The 17,379-nt window shown below is 37.3% G+C and overlaps 1 protein-coding gene and 1 non-coding gene across 2 annotated transcripts in view; one reads left to right on the forward strand and one right to left on the reverse strand.

The window, feature by feature from the left end:
- Nucleotides 1-1,155: 1,155 nt before the first annotated feature.
- Nucleotides 1,156-17,379, reverse strand: part of CDH8 (cadherin 8) — a 395,389-nt gene continuing 379,165 nt past the window's right edge. The window contains exons 11-12 of the mRNA XM_004015044.5: nt 4,661-4,912; nt 1,156-3,244 (exon numbers count right to left, since the gene is read on the reverse strand). Coding sequence (XP_004015093.2) covers nt 2,751-3,244; nt 4,661-4,912 — 746 coding nt within the window. The 3' untranslated portion in view covers nt 1,156-2,750. The remainder of the gene's footprint in view (nt 3,245-4,660; nt 4,913-17,379) is intronic.
- Nucleotides 12,818-12,889, forward strand: TRNAG-CCC (transfer RNA glycine (anticodon CCC)). The gene has a single exon. It is a non-coding gene; the product is annotated as a tRNA-Gly (tRNA).

Consider the following 17,379-nt stretch of genomic DNA (forward strand, 5'->3'; position numbering starts at 1 on the left):
GATAACTGAAGTAGTAATTTAGTGCACACATTGGACGAGAATGCATGACATCATCAGAGTATTAATTTTGGTTACTACTACAACTACTATTAATGATCTACATTTACCAAGTATTTATTTTCATCACTGTGGCAAGTCCTTGTGTACATGAAAGATGAAAGTCATTTTAGGTCATCATTTTGACATTAAGAAAAAGAGTTCAATAGTCAAAGTGATAAGTATTAAAGATAAACTATTCTCAGGCAAAGAAACTCAATAAGGGGTCAGTTAAGTTGCTGAGCACTGGGAGGTTGTAAATGCTAAATGCAATATTTAAACATTTTAGTTGATCAGTCATGTCCAACTCTTTGCGACCCCATGGAATGTAGCCTGCCAGGCTCCTCTCTCCGTGGGATTCTCCAGGCAAGAATACTGGAGTGGGTTGCCATGCCCTCCTCCAGGGGATCTTCCCAACCCAGGGATTGAACCCAGGTCTCGAACCCAGGTCTCCCACATTGCAGGCAGATTCTTTACCATTTGAACCACCAGGGAAACCCTATTTAAACATTTTAAATCCATGTAGTCAATCCAGAATTTGGTGCCTTTGGATTTCCAGCTAAAGCCCTGCTTCTCTCAGGCAACCCCAAGCCAATGACTGAGGTGGCAGGGGAACTGGAGGCTGTTTTTGCCCGATGAGAGACTCCTCTCACGGGACCCCCTCAGAACTCGCTATTTGTCTGACAAAAGTTTGTCAGGTCTGCATTGCACTCTAAGGTTCTCTTGCCAAATCCTGCTTCCTAATCTCCTCACTTTGACGTTTTAAAATCTGCGTCCTTGTCTGAAAAATTTCCCTGCACAATCCTGTTTCCTTTCTTTTACCTTTTCCTCCTAACTCCGCTTTAGCACTTGTTTCCAGGAGGACCCCAACTAGCAGAGCTGAACTAGCCTTACCATATACCATGTTCCTGCCCATGTTCCTTTAATGGCCCTGTTGCTATCTTCCTGTGTGATCATAACCAAGCTATTTCTCATCTCTGGTTCTTTATCATAAAGACCCTTAAAATAAAAAGTGATCCATGGGATGGTTGTGTTGAACATTCTAGAATTCTAGTTAGAGTTGATGACTCTGTTAATCGATTTCCATCTGATTAGAAAAAAAAATGATGACAACAAAGGTATTTATAAAAATATATTTCACAAAGTAGGAAACAATACAGGAGTTTCTCTGAATACAATACATGGAGTAAATAAACAATATTGCGTTAAAGCAAAGTAGAAAATTAAAATGATCTGCATGTAGTACTTGAGTTTTATCATACATTTTCTACTCCTAAATGGCAGGTTTGCGTTACAAATTGAATACGCTCACATCTTCTAGTGCAGTTCTGTTTTGGAGTCTAAGACGCTCTGTGCATCATCATGAAGATCAGGGAGAGAAGTGCTAAAAACAGAAGCAGTAAAATTATGTACAAATCAGTTCCTGCTCTAAAACAGTGGGATCAACTCGAAGCATGTTTATTGGGCAGGGCATTATGTAGATATCTAAAACTCTAGAGTTTAAATATTCACATGAATCAATATACTTTCAGCTGTTTGTGCTTGTTGTAAAAACACCAAATACTAGGATTATGAACAAAATAGAAAACAGTCCAAAAGTTTCTCTGGGAAAATGCTGTTCCTGCCATCACCAGTCACAATAACATTTTCTACTCTAAAGAGACTATTAGCTTCCCTTTGATAATATTGCCTGCCATACTCATCTCATCAAAATGTACATGTATTAAACATTCATTGTATATATATTTATATAAAACAATCTAAAGGATTATTAATGGATATAATTTAGTTTTTTTTTCATATAGTCCCTTAATCTATAAATTACCAACCTTAATAAATAAAAGCATTAATGGACATCAATAAAATATTTATTTTGAGGATTAAACAAATAAATTCACGCGCTAGCAGTAAAACCATCTGCCTCTTATGTAGTCCACTGTGTAACACAGTTCTCTTTGTGTCCTTGTGGGAGAAGGTGAACTGGAGGGGAAGAGTAATCTTGGTTCCAGAGAACAGGCCCATTCGAATGAGATTTCTCTCCTCCCACCACTGAGCTGGCAGTCCCCACTCTGGAATGGATTACAAACATGAATATTTTAAGGCTCGACACAATATTTAAAGATGCTATTCCGTCTCTGATGAGTGGGGCCAACAATTATGTACAATGTGTGGTCAGCGTACCGTATAATCTAGGAGGCCTCCCAAAACTCCAAAAAGTCAGAATGTACAGCAGACCAAGTATTGCTTTATCATTAGTGGCAGGATCCTTACAGGCGAAGGGGAAAAAACCATTTGCATTTATAAAAATCCTCGCAGAAGACACATATCAGCAGCAAATTTCTTGCAGGTCCATTTTTCTAAGAAAGCACCTTTTTAATTTTGATTTTTTCCTCTTTATATGCCATTCCTCTAAGGAGGAGCCAGGATCCCAATCTTTGTCTCTGGTGGACAGGTAAATATCAAATATCCAAAGACTTCTAGACACTCCACATAATTTAATTCACACTCCACAAGATTTATAACCTCCTAACATATACTTTTTTATTTTTATTATTAACTTTTTGGTTCAACAGTAAAATGTAGTTGAGTTTATAGATGATTGGTGCTAAACTTGCCTCTAAAACAAATAGCCACACTGGTTGTATCTAAGGGGAGTGACCCTAGAATATTACAGAATGCTCAGTTCCCTTTGATTTATTTATTATAATCCACTGTCAAGTTTCTTTGTCACTTTCACCGACAGAGTAGAGTTCGCCCAGTCTCTTAAAGCGGGGACCCCAGTCACTGAGGTAGTCAAAATTCTGGTCCGAGTCTGATGTGGTGGACTCCAAGGAGCTGAGGGAGCCTGCCACGGACCCTCGGCCTTCATAGCCGTAAATCTGAATGGAGTCATATGGTGGGGCTGTGGGGTCATTATCTGCCTCATGTAGCCGCACGTTTATAAATTCATCCACATCAACACCATTTGGAACTGGTGCAAGCCCTTGCCTTGGCATAAACTGTAAATCTGGTTTAATATCTTTACGGGGTAAAAATCCATTAATTCCATCTGGGTTTTGTAAAGTTGCAATGTCAAAAGCCTCTGTGTCTTCTTCCCCTCCTCCTTCGTCATCATAGCGAATGATGTTTTCTCTCACGTCTTCATCATCTTTGATAATGAGTGGCTCGTTTTTGTGTCGCCGCAGAGTTACAAACAGCACCACGATGACTGTAGGAAAAAGGCAAAATAGCAATTAGCCAGACAGACATAAATTTCACAAGTAACACATCGTGTATTTTGAGCAAGGGGCATTATTTAAAAACTTATGAACGTGTAACTTTCATGCATTCATTTGGGAATTAAGTAAAGTGCCTTTCTGAAGTATGGGCACTGAATTATGAGTGAATAGTATTCTAAGTTGCTTCTATTTATTGAATGGTGATGAAGAAGCTGGGTTAATATAACAAGTTTGCATCTATTTATGGTGAAGGCTACATTTAATACCACTGGGAGCTCTGGGGTGAATGATGCAAAATGGGAAATAGCACAGATAGCATGGGTGATTCGCTGTGTGCCTTGGGCAGGTCATTCAATACTTTTTGACTCCACGCCTCTCTTCTGTAAATAAAAAGGAGCTGAATAGATCACATCGAGTATGTTTTGTGTTTTTCTAATAAGTTCTTCAAGACTGTTTCTAATAAAATGATGTTGATCCACAAAGTGCTATATTAAGGTGAATGTCAGCTTTGAATGGGCAACTTCTTCTCTTGTGTGAAAGTGCTAGTTTTCCTCTACCTGGTAAAGTAGAACTAAAGGTGGGGAAAGGGAGAGGAATGCATTAAAAAAAAAAAAAAAAAACAGATCAGCCAAACCAAACTTGGGCTAATGGCATCAAATATGGAAGGAAATGATGCTCAAAACAAGATACTGGGTGAGCAGAACTGATGTAACCAGGAAGGTAGTAACTGACATAACCTTTTTCCAAGGGCAGGATAAGACGTATGAATAACTTCTCTTTTGTGTCCTCTTACTGTCTAATGTCATTTTTATAATTGAATTCTTTAGCAGAAAAGTTACAAAAACATTTTCTTAATTTGCAGTCTTCATCTTAATTTGATTTTAGTATCAAGAAAACTGAGAAACACAATGCAGTTTTAAGGAAAAGGTATTTTTTGTTTGCTTGTTTGCTTTCATCTTATCTCACTAAATTTTGTGATTGGATGGATTCAGCAACCCAATCCATACACTATTTAGATAAAAGAGTATTTTGGACGTATGAGAGCCCCCTCTTGAAGTAAACTGGTGTGCATCAGAAGCCCTGCAGGTCTTTTTATGTAACAGTTGCTATTATAACCACATAAAAGTCCATCCCCACTTCCACCACAACTATTTGTAGTTTATCTTTTCACGGGTGATGGAATTGAAAAAGGCAATGAACATCTCTCTCCAACTGGACATTTATTATTGCAATCCTTTTTTTTTTCCCTCTTGGTGACCTCAAAGCTTGAAGAAGTGGAAAAGAGTTTTTATTCCAAAGAATATTGACTAGGATTTTCTAGGTCGAGTTAGGGGTCTCTGTCCTTATTTACAGTCATTTATGAACCAGAAAAATGGTGACCATTAGGCTATGAAGAAAGTACATACCTAGCAGCAAAATTATGCATGCTAATATGGCGATTAAGGCGCCCATACTGAGTCCAATTGGAAGTACATAAGCTTCAACATTACAAGACTGGACAACGCCTTCACTGCTACAGCCACAGACCCGGATGGTCAGGGTGCTAGTGCTGCTCAGCGGAGGATTCCCACTGTCACTGATTATGATTGGTAAGAGATAGACTTCTTGCTTCTGGCGGTTGAATCCATTATGCTTTGCCAAAATGCTGAGCGAGTTATCTGGAAAAATTAAAATAGTTTGCATCATTTCAAAACTGCTGCCTGAACAACAGCCGTTTGTTTTTCTAGCTCATAAATCCTCTGCAGTCCTCATGACAATCCCAACTCCACTGAACCAGTCATGCTCTCTTCTTCTTCCCTTTTCCCATTTTCCCAATTGGCATGGGCCATACACACCCTAACAGGTTCAAAGACGATGGCCTCAGGATAAACTAATGGAGTTTTACCCTCACCTTGTAAATGCACAGGATTTCTCTTGCAAAAATAATCTTCAAGTGTCCTTTTATAGAACACAAATTACCTGAAGTCCCCATAAATAAGTTTAATGTTCTTTATCTGGACAATGAAAACTAGGCTATAATTTCACCACATTTGAAAGCTGTATTTGAAAAGCTTTATGTTACAAGATAGACTTTATGACAGTATGGCATACAAAACAATGCACTTGATTCTCACAGGTACCTATTAATATAAAAAGGGTCATTTATGCTCTAGAGCATTTACATTAAGATACACAAAAGTCCAATTTACTGCCAACTGGAGGAGATATGCCACATATTTTAGAATTCTGTAGAGAAGACTTGTAGTGGTTACACAAATAAGAATTAAATGAGAAGTCATAGGAGCAGGTGATCCATTTTTCATGTATAAATTATATGGAAATGTATACTGTTTATCTGGAGCAACACTTAAGGACACTTAAGGGCATACTTCAGTTCAAAGTAGAACTGACTAGTGAGAAGTGATTGGTCCCATGGTAGCCCTACGAATCTCAAAATTTCACTCCCAAAATGAATTTCAACCGCAACTTTTTGTTGTCATTCATCCCTATGTCATGAACTGTAGCTATATATGTATATGTGTGTATATATATGTCTGTTTTCTCATTTCAATTAATGAAAGACATAGGGTTATTCAGATGGAAACACTGATTATTTCATACTGATATTCAAGCCAAAAACAAATAAATGTAACTTTGATTAATGTGTGCAGTACTATTTGGGCAAAATGATTATTTCAGGGGGATTTTTTCAAATATTGACAAGTTTGCAAACCCCAGAACATTTGTCTGTCTCATTGTTGCATTTTAAGGCAGACATTCCAAGCCACTGTGGTACAGTTCCTGGTCATAGATGCCCCAGTGATTTCTAGAATACTCAAATACATGAACAGATACTCCACTCAAATGATTTTTAGGTAAATGTGTTAAATCTTCTGTACCATATAGTACAATGTGTGGTGCTATGCTGTGTTTGGGCTTCCCTTGTAGCTCAGTCGGTAAAGAATCTGCCTGCAGTGCAGGAGACCCGGGTTCGATCCCTGGGTTGGGAAGATCCTCTGGAGAAGGAAATGGCAACCCACTCCAGTATCCTTGCCTGGAAAATCTCATGGACAGAGGAACTTGGTGGATTGCAGTTCATGGGGTCGCAAAGAGTCAGGCACGACTGAGCGACTAACACACACATGCTGTATTTAGTTGCTCAGCTGTGTCTGACTCTTTGCAACCCCGTGGACTATAGCCCACCAGGCTCCTCTGTCCATGGGGATTCTCCAGGAAAGATTAGTGAAGTGGGTTGCATCCCCTCCTCCAGGGATCGAACCCAGGTCTCCTGCATTGCAGGCAGATTCTTTACCATCTGAGCCACCAGGGAAGCAAATATCAGAATTCAAAAAATGTGACAGACTTTCCCTAAAATAAATGTATAAATTATATTTGTCTTTGCTTTAAGATATATGCAGACCTACAGTGTCTTGATAGTAAGCAGTTAGAAAAAAATCTCTGAGTTAACTTTTTTTCCTAAGTTATTTCTGATTGTGTCTCATTATTTAGTAATTTGAAAAGTGAAAAGAGGTCTCTAGTGGAAGTAAGCAGTGATATTCCAAATGATCTAGTAATCTTTATTTCCATGGCATAGAAGGAAATGCCAGTAAGCTAAAAGCAGGAGAACATTATCTCAAAACAGATACCAAATATATAGCTGTGTGTGTTATATTTCCAGAAAGTGTGAGACAAGTTTGAGTACAGTTAATTAGTACAAGGAATATTTGTGGATGATTTCATATACCATAGTTCAAAACAGAAGATGGGAATTGTTCTTCAAGATGCAATTAATAAAATTACAATGGAGGTTTTTGTCTTTTTGTGGTTAACATTATTTATATGAAAAACTATCTTTGCATAGTCTCTCTTTAAACAATCTATAATGATAATTTAGAAACTGCAGCAGGAGTATTACTCATTGCAGAACAAAGCTATCTTCTTTATTACTTAGAAAAGCATTGATGGGTCTTAGACCTAACTCACACTTATTTTTTTCTTTTACTATTCCTGGTATCTGCATGTGTTGCTCTCTTTCTATATAAAGAAAAATTACTGACTAAGTAAAGGAAGTTCACGGGTCATTTATGATAACTTTCATCTGCTACCTCCAGGCAAAGTCAAGTGCCTATTTGCCTATTAATATTTTTTACCATATTTTCAGTTGGTATTTACATTTATTATTAATTATTTTATTAGGCCAAATTGAATTGTCATTATTTCACAACTCCCAAAAACCCATTGAATATTAGCAGTTTCACATACTTCAAATTCAGGTATTTGAAATACATATTCCTTCTAAATTGCATGTTGCAAATATGTTCAATAAAGTTCTGCTTTATTTCTTTAAAACATATGATGCCTTTTCATTTTATTAAAATTTTAATCTCAATGTAGTCAATTTTATCAGTCTCTTTAATGATTAGTAATTTAGCCTTATTTTTTAAATTATTAATTACATAAAAATTACTTTTCATAAGATGTTGCCTTTCACATTTAAGCAATTGTATGGTATCGATATTTTTCTGTACTGATCATTGATTTTCCCAAGGTTAATTGTGGAGTAATTTATCTCTTACCAACTAACATTCAATTCTCAGTTCTCACAAATCAAAATTTTGTGTATCTTCATCCTTTTAGGCTCTCTATTATGTTCCAGAGCTCTGTTTTTCTAATCTTGTATCAATACTATGCTTTCTATGTATGAAAAATTCATAATAAATCATGATGTTTGTTTTTTCAATTATGTTCTTCTTTAGGAATATTTCAGTTATTCTTGCTCATTTGCTTATCTCTGACAAATGCGGAATAGATTACCAAGTTCCATGAACATTCCTATAAGAGTTTTACTTGAAATTGTATTAAGATGTAATAATTAAGAGAATTGACAACTTTAGTCTTTTATATCAAGTCTGTGTTTCTTTTTATTTAATATATATTAAAATGTTTTTATTTTAGCTGCAAGATATTTTCACATATTTCATTACACTTAATATTATATATATAGTTGCTTTAGTACTTATTACCTTTTTAATATTATATTTTCATCTCATTGTTGCTAGTATACAAAATATAACTTTCATATTGGATTTAATTTCAGCCGCCCTTTAAAACATTTTTTTTTTTTTTTACTTACAAGAATATATCTTAACACAGAGATACATATGAGGAGCATGATAATGTGGAGAATTCCCAGTGGAACTGGAATTACAGTTTATAAAACTTATAAAATAAAATTTAAGCAAACTTAGTTTGCTTAAATAGTTCTGGAGAAGGGCACCAAACAGAGAAACATTTATTCAGGAAGCATAGTAGAGCCTGGTAGGAATGACTTGAGTATGGTGTTCCAACTACAACCTGGTAGCTAGCTTCTTCACCCTTCTCTCAGCTCTACGAGGTGGAAACTGTACTCCAAACTGGTCCAGCCAAGAGCACAGAGCTTCCTCCCTGCCACAGCTAGCAGTTGCAGGGTGGTGTCGCCAGTTCTCACCCTGCTCCTAACTACCTCTTGACAGACTGGGTTCTGAGTTGGTGTGGACAAGGCAGGGTCCCTTTCTTCCTTGCTGCCCCTGCTTGTGCAGCAGAGGCTCTACCTTGGCAAGGCTTCACAGGAATTCAGAGCTTCAGTTGTGCTTGCCCTGAATTATGACAGTGGTTTCACAGTGGGAGAGCCAAGCCAAAAAGACTTGAGGCTACTGTACCCTCATGTCAAGTGCCCAGCTCCTAAAGTAGAGGTGTCACTCAGAGAAATACAGCATCGTCTCCAACTCAGCTTCAAAGCCAGTGGCTCAATGTTTTGCCTCAGTTGAGAAGTAAAGAACCTAGGAACCTAGAAACTAGAAAAGAGCTGGAGAGGAGCCTGCCTGGGTCAGAACAATTCTGAAACACTGAGGGAAATACCTTTCTGAAGGAGCCCAGATTGGGTTGGATCAGTGATTTAGATGATTTCTGAATTGAGAATAATTTAGATGATTTCTGAATTAAGAACAATACAGAAAGCATCTAGCGACTAGTGAAGTGCAACAACTTGGGTGTAGTCAAGGAAAGAGAGAACTCTGCCAAAACCACTGCCATTGCTGGTGACTGTGGGCAAACCCAAGGCGGGGATCCCTTGAGGTGAAACATCAAAGGCTTAACATTGTAGAGGGAAGACAGACCACACTAAAATAATCCAGCCAGTTACTAAACAAATGAATGAACAAATTACAATAACATGTCTTGGCTGAAAGGTCAATATCCAGAGTTAATATAATATATTCTCTAAAAATGTCTAGTTTTCAACAAAAGAGTATACGACATTCAAAGAAACAAGAAAGCATGACCCATAAATGGGGTAGGGATGGGAAGTGGGAAGCGGGTGGGAGCAGGTTTGCTCCATGAGAGCAAACAAAAATCTAGGTAAGCAAAGACTTCTAAGAAACCATTGTAAATGTGTTCAAAGAACTGCAGTAAACCATTAAAGAACGAAACGGAGGCATGATGACAATCTCATATCATAGAGAATATAAATACAGAGATAGACATTATTTTTTAAAAAGAACTTAATGGAAGCTATGGAGCTGAAAAGTACAGTAACTAAATGAAAAATTACAATAGCTAAACTGTAAATCTGAATTGGCAAAAGAAGGCATTAGTGAACTTGGAGATAGATCAATAGAAATTTTGCAAACTGAAGTATATGGGGAAAAAAAGAAAAATGAATAGAGCCCTAGAAATATATGGGACAAAATTAAGTTCACCAATATACCTGCAATGAAAATATGAGGAGACAAAGAAAGAAAAAGAAAAAATACGACTGAAAAACTTCGAAACTTTTTGGAAACCTTAGTTTCCATGTTGAGAAACCAACAAAAATCAAGGTAAACACAAAGACGCTCACAAAGAGACAGAAAGAAGTACTGAAACTAAAAGACAAGAAGAATATTCTGAAAGCAAGAGAAAGTTGACTCATCACTTCCAAGGGAACCTCAATAAGATTAACAACTGAATTTTTAGAGAAACAGTGGACCCAAGAAGAAAGAAGGCTAGCACATTTAAAATGCTCAAATCAAAAACTTTCAACCCAGAATCATGTATTCAGCAAAACTGTCTTTCAAAAAAAAAATGAAATAGAGATATTCCCGAATAAACAAAAAATTTAGGGAATTTGTCACCAGAAGACATGTTTTAAAAGAAACAAGAGAGGAAGTTCTTCAGACTGAAAGCAAATAACAAATAACCCCAGATGGTAATTCAACTCCACACTAAAAACAAAGAACATCAGGAGAAGTAATTATGTAGTTATAGAAGACAGTATAAATGCATAGTTTTTCTCTTTTCTTAACTTTTAAAAAGCAACTGTATAAAACTGTGCATACATAACATATTGTGGAGCATATAATAACTAAGATTTCAAAAGTAATGATTTGGTATTCCAATATTATACTTTCAGTAATGAATAAAACAACGGCTGCTACTGCTAAGTTGCTTCAGTCGTATCCGACTCTGTGCAACCCCATAGACGGCAGCCCACCAGGCTCTGCCGTCCCTGGGATTCAAGAACCCTGGAGTAGGTTGCCATTTCCTTCTCCAATGCATGAAAGTAAAAAGTGAAAGTGAAGTCGCTCAGTGTCTGACCCTCAGCGACCCCATGGACTGCAGCCTACCAGGCTCCTCCATCCATGGGATTTTTCCAGGCAAGGACAAAACAACTAGTCAGAAGTAAATAAGCAATAGAAGATTTGAACAATGGTATGAATCTACTATACCTAACATATTAATAGAATACTCCACCCAAATACAATAGAATATTCTTCTCAAGTACTCATGGAGCATTCTGCATTATGTATCATAGGATAGGCCATACAATGAACCTCCATAAATTTAAAAGGATGTAAATAGTACAAAATGCATTCTCTGACCATAACGGAGTGAAATTAGATATCAATAATAGAAAATAATTGGAGGAAACTCACAAATATGTGGAAATTAAACAATGTAGTCCTCAATAACCAATGACTTAATAAAGAGATCAAAAGGAAAATTTAAAAAAAATATGAGACAACATAAGTGAAAATGCAGTCAATCAAAATTTAATGGATGTAGCTATAGCAGTGCTTAGAGGGATACGTCTAGGGTTAATGCCTATATGAATTTTCTCCTACCTTACTATGCTAACAAGAATCTCAAATATAATTTTTAATATAAGAAATTATGGTACACACGTGTACCTTGTTCTTGATATTAAAAAAAGAGAAAATAGCTTTTGACTTTCAGCATTAAGTAAGATAACTGAAGGTGCTTATTTGAAGACACTGTTTATAAAAGTGTACTCTAATTTTTTTTCAATTTAATTTTTTCTTTCATTTATTTGCTTCACAACGATGTAAAGGGGAAAAGTAGTCATATCAAGGACTTAGCTGTTCACTACCTCTAAACTTGGCTTCAGTTATATTATTATGTTATTTAAAAACCTTCATTACAATCCTTCATATGTAGATGCATTTCCATTTTATATCATCTTGTTGTCTTAGAAACTTAACCTGCTCTATCCTATGGCTTCTTATCTTAATTATATTTGCTGCATTTTTTTCTTTTTGAGCATAACACATGTAAGAGGATAATACCTTGATAATTACTTATCAGAGAAAACACAGACATTTTATAAAAATGGAAAATATATGAAACAAAAAAGATGAAATGATCGCTGCAAGTCCATAGACACATAACTAATGATTTTTTTTTAATTACATCTCTTGAAGTTGAGTATATAGTTACAGAGTTTGACAAATATAGAACAATATTGTACCAAGATTTATTTAAGAAGAAAGTAGGCTCTTAAATTCTCCAGTGTGGACTAATATCCAGCTGGATAGATTAGTATCCAGCTGCTCCCATCTAGTAGAGTTGCATTGCCTTGAGATAGAAACACAAAAACATTATCACCTAGTTCTCTGATACCCTCAATAGGTGGACTATTCCCTAGTATTTTTCTCAGTTAGGGATTTTCCTGTTTCCTCATCCTTTTATAATGTTTTGCTTATGAGCCTTATACCAAGGAAGATGAATGACTCCATTTTCAGAACCTTGCTTCATACTCCACACCCATTTGTTTCTGTTTATGACCAACTATTGAAGGAAAGATCATCAAAGGGTGTTAAGGTGGACTAATAGCACCAAGCATACTTAAAATGAAAATATGCCTAAGTAGTGGGATCGCTAAGAGTCGGACACGACTGAGCAACTTCACTTTCACTTTTCACTTTCATGCATTGGAGAAGGAAATGGCAACCTACTCCAGTGTTCTTGTCTGGAGAATCCCAGGGACGGGGGAGCCTGGTGGGCTGCCGTCTATGGGGTCACACAGAGTCGGACACGACTGAAGTGACTTAGCAGCAGCAGCAGCAGCAGCAGTGGTATAGTTAGGTTCCTTTCTCCTTGTCTGAGTAATACAAGGAATACACTAAATAAAGAAAGGACCAGGTAAACAGTGGGTGCATAGACTTGCTTGCTTTCAGATAGCACATTGCAATTATGCCATTATGTATAAAATTTCTTTCAGATTTTGACAACAGAATAACTTTGAATACAAATAGCTACTTGAGGACTTCCTGGTGGTCCAGTGGTTGGGACTCTGTGCTCCCAATGCAGGGGCCCAGGTTCAATCCCTGGTCAGGGAAAGAGATCCCACATGCCGCAACTAAGACCTGGCACAGACAAAGAAATAAATAAATACATTTTTAAAAGTTACTTATATTCTTAGTTTTGCCAAGGTGTTATTCCAAAACACTTGTTATAAACTGGAAATTGCTAGAAGTTGTAACAAAGGCAGCCATCTTAAAATTAAGTTCTTAGAAGTTTTGTGCAATAGTTTTGACTTTATAGAGACAAACAGATAATATTCAATACATTTGTGTATTATCTTGCTAGACTCTAAGCTCCTTGAGGGAGACTAACTAGCCTTTGTCACAGCTCTACTCAGCCTCCAGCATGGGACTTGGGGCAGAACAAAGATGCTTACAACAACATTAGTCACATTGTTTAACCTATATTTCTTTGGTCTTGTCTCTCTTCTTTCTTTCTTTGTTCTAGCCCTCCTGGTCTTTTCTGAGTTAAGCATCTTCTGTCTTCAGAGCTTTTCTACGTGCTCTTTTTTTATGCCTGATAATCTCTCTATCCCTCCTCAGCCCTAATTTGAATTATTAGTATTCAGGCAATCTTTATGTCTGTGCTTAAATATCACTTCTTTGGGGAAAATTTCCTTTACTAGTCATCCCCAATCCCCCCAGATAAATTAGTTATATAATCTTCTAAAAACTTTTTCAATTTCATCAAAACACTCATCGCAAAAAATGTTGTCATAATGGGTATATGATAGACCACTGGGGATACAGAAATGAACTAGGAACTTCCAAGCAACAAATAACCAATTTAAGATGCATAATGAATACTAAGCAAATATTTGCTGAATAAATAAATGAGCAAGTAATCATTACCCATATTTTGTGAGACTCATATTTATTTCCATTTATGTTATTTTGTCATAGAGGATTATATTATGGTTCAAATAAATCAGTGAGAAGGTTTCGTTTCAGGCTATTGGAAAGAATGTATAGCCAGAGTCTTCTATGGAAATTTAAGAGAAATATTGATGGTTTTCAAGTCTTTCCCTGGACCTGCCTAATATCCTGTGACATGAACAATAAACTGAGGATACTTATATTCAAGTAGAGAAGACTCAGGGAGGAAGAAACATTGCGCTAAAATATCTGAAACACCATCATTTAAAGAGGTACACACCAGAATTCTGTTTTACTGAGTTGAAACTGGATGACTTAGTCCTACATTCAGGAAAGGGCTCCTAATCCAAGTAAGTATCTTCTCTGGTTTCTAGAAAGAATTTCCACTTGATTCTTGATATTCAGTCTTTGAATGATTTGGAATTGGAAATCAAATGACCTTTCTTCAAAGGTACATTAGTACCCTTATAAGAAAAATTTCCTTTAGTAAATAAATTAATAAGTGTTTGTTATAGTCTGAACTTGTGTGACTCAAGAATTCATATGTTGAAACTCTGACTCCGCCCCCCACACCCCCACCATTGTGGCTGTCTTTGGGGATAGAGTCTTAAAGGGTGTTCAGTTCAGTTCAGTTTGGTTCAGTCGCTCAGTTGTGTATGATTCTTTGTGACCCAAGGACTGCAGCACACCAGGCTTCCCTGTCTATCACCAACTCCTAGACTTTATTCAAACTCATGTCCATTGAGTGGGTGATGCCATCCAACTATCTCATCTTCTGTCGTCCCCTTCTCCTCCCACCTTTAATTTTTCCCAGCATCAGGGTCTTTTCAAATGAGTCAGCTCTTAGCATCAGGTAGCCAAAATATTGGAGTTTCAGCTTCACCATCAGTTCTTCCAATGAATATCCAGGACTGATTTCCTTTAGGATGGACTGGTTGGATCTCCTTGCGGTCCAAGGGACTCTCAAGAGTCTTCTCTGACACCACAGTTCAAAAGCATCAATTCTTCAGCATTCAGCTTTCTTTATAGTCCAACTCTCACATCCATACATGACCACTGGAAAAACCAAAGCCTTGACTAGACAGACCTTTGTTGGCAAAGTAATGTCTCTGCTTTTGAATATGCTATCTAGGTTGGCCATAACTTTCCTTCCAAGGAGTAAGCGTCTTTTAATTTCATGGCTGCCATCACCATCTGCATTGATTTTGGAGCCCAAGAAAATAAAGTCTGACACTGTTTCCCCACCTAGTTCCCATGAAGTGATGGGACCAGATGCCATGATCTTAGTTTTCTGAATGTTGAGCTTTAAGCCAACTTTTTCACTCTCCTCTTTCACTTTCATCAAAATGTTCTTTAGTTCTTCAGTTTCTGCCTTAAGGGTGGTGTCATCTACATAACTGAGGTTATTGATATTTCTCCTGGCAATCTTGATTCCAGCTTGTGCTTCATCCAGCCCAGTATTTCTCATGATGTACTCTGTGTATAAGTTAAACAAGCAGGGTGAGAATATACAGCCTTGACATAACTCCTTTTCCTATTTGGAAACAGTCTGTTGTTCCATGTCCAGTTCAAACTGTTGCTTCGTGACCTGCACTACAGATTTCTCAAGAGGCAGGTCAGGTGGTCTGATATTCCCATCTCTTTCAGCATTTTCCACAGCTTCTTGTGATCCACACAGTCAAAGGCGTTGGCATAGTCAATAAAGCAGAAATAGATGTTTTTCTGGAACTCTCTTGCTTTTCAATGATCCAGCGGATGTTGGCAATTTGATCTCTGGTTCCTCTGCCTTTTCTAAAACCAGCTTGAACATCTGGAAGTTCACAGTTCATGTATTTCTGAAGCCTGGCTTGGAGAATTTTGAGCATTACTTTACTAGCTTGTGAGATGAAGGAAGTAATTAAGATTAAAGAAGATTATAAGGGTGGGTCCTGATCCTATAGGGTGGTGTCTATAGAATATAGAGATGTCAGAGAGCTCTTTCTCTATCTATGAGGAAACAAAGAAAAGGTCATGAGAATGTACAGAGAGATGGTGACCATCTATAAGCAGTTTAAAAAAGAGGGTTCAGGATGAATCCTATCTTGCCTACACTTTGATCTTGACTTCCTGTCCTCTGGGACTGTGAGAAAACTGTGTTGTTGAAGCCACCAGTCTGAAGCATTTTGCTGCAGCAGGCTTGCTGCTGCTGTTGCTGCTAAGTCGCTTCAGTCGGGTCCTACTCCGTGCGACCCCATAGATGGCCTCCCATCAGGCTCCCCTGTCCCTGGGATTCTCTGCAAGAACACGAGTGGGTTGCCATTTCCTTCTCCAATGCATGAAAGTGAAAAGTGAAAGTGAAGTTGCTCAGTCATGTCCGATTCTTAGTGACCTCATTGACTGGCTACCTAGATAATGCTATATTTACTTATTAGTTCTATATGCATATTCCTTCCCTTCTTCCTTTTCCCTCCTTCCCTCCTCCCTCTCTCCCTTCCTTCCATTTATTTTTTGTGTGTTTTAATAAAACCGTAGTGGCCATTATTATTGTTTATAGTATTTAAATATCCCATTTCTCTCTACATTGTCTTTTTCTTCAGATGAAACAAAGCCGGCAAACCTAAATTCTCTATTTGTTTCAGGGTAGTTTATCTATTATTGTTGCCCTGATACAGAAAGTTTACTTGGGTCTAGGTCCCCTTTATTTGAAATCATAGAATTATAGCTATTGTTCATCCAGTTAGATAAAAGCCTAAGCAACAAGGAGCCAGAGTTAATGAAGGCACTTACCAGACAAATGTTTATGACAAAGGAATAGATGAAAAGAAGATCAGTAGATATTATGCCTTTTTGAGAAATGTCTCCTGTCATTTTACTTGCAAATTTAATTCATTTTTTCTTGGTAAAATCAAATGGAATGGAAATGGCAAGAAGGCCAAAACAAAGGGAAAATGGTGCTCTGCTCAGTAGGTATGGACAAGAAATTTGATTAAGTTCTTAGCATTGTGTTGTGTCTGTTTATTTCTAAAAACTTAGCAAAGCAATGAAGATATCAAATCCATTGGTTTCAACATAGTAGATATATGCCTATATATAGTGTATAATATCTAAGAATATGATGCATGTGAGGTCGCTCAGTTGTGTCCAACTCTTCACGACCCCATGGATTGCACCCTACCAGGCTCCTCTGTCCGTGGGATTTTCCAGGCAAGAGCACTGGAGTGGGGTGCCATTGCCATAGATCATAGCATTTCCACTGCATTTATGTATTTTTACTTCAAACACTGAGTTTGGTTGGAAACAATCAGACTCTAATGCATTGATAAAAATTAAGACTCTGTGAAGCCAGTCTCCTCCGGTACCTTTATAATTTTCCACATGATTCATTGAAAGTTTACCAATATACCAAGTATGCCACATGCAACTGGACATTCTAAGTCACCTAATTACATCATTTGTCATCCCCCCCCCCTTTTTTCTCATTAAACCATTCACCATGCCACCTGATGTCAATAATCTCAACGTTTATCTTAATGTTGCATGCTCAGTTGCTCAGTTGTGTCCGAATGTTGATTCATTTCCAAATCTCCTGTGTGTGTGTTAAGTCGCTTCAGTCATGTCTGACTGTTTGTGGCCACATGGACTGGAGCCTGCCAGGCTCCTCTGTCCATGGG

The sequence above is a fragment of the Ovis aries genome, chromosome 14 (assembly GCF_016772045.2).
Source record: "Ovis aries strain OAR_USU_Benz2616 breed Rambouillet chromosome 14, ARS-UI_Ramb_v3.0, whole genome shotgun sequence".
Lineage (NCBI taxonomy): Eukaryota > Metazoa > Chordata > Mammalia > Artiodactyla > Bovidae > Ovis > Ovis aries.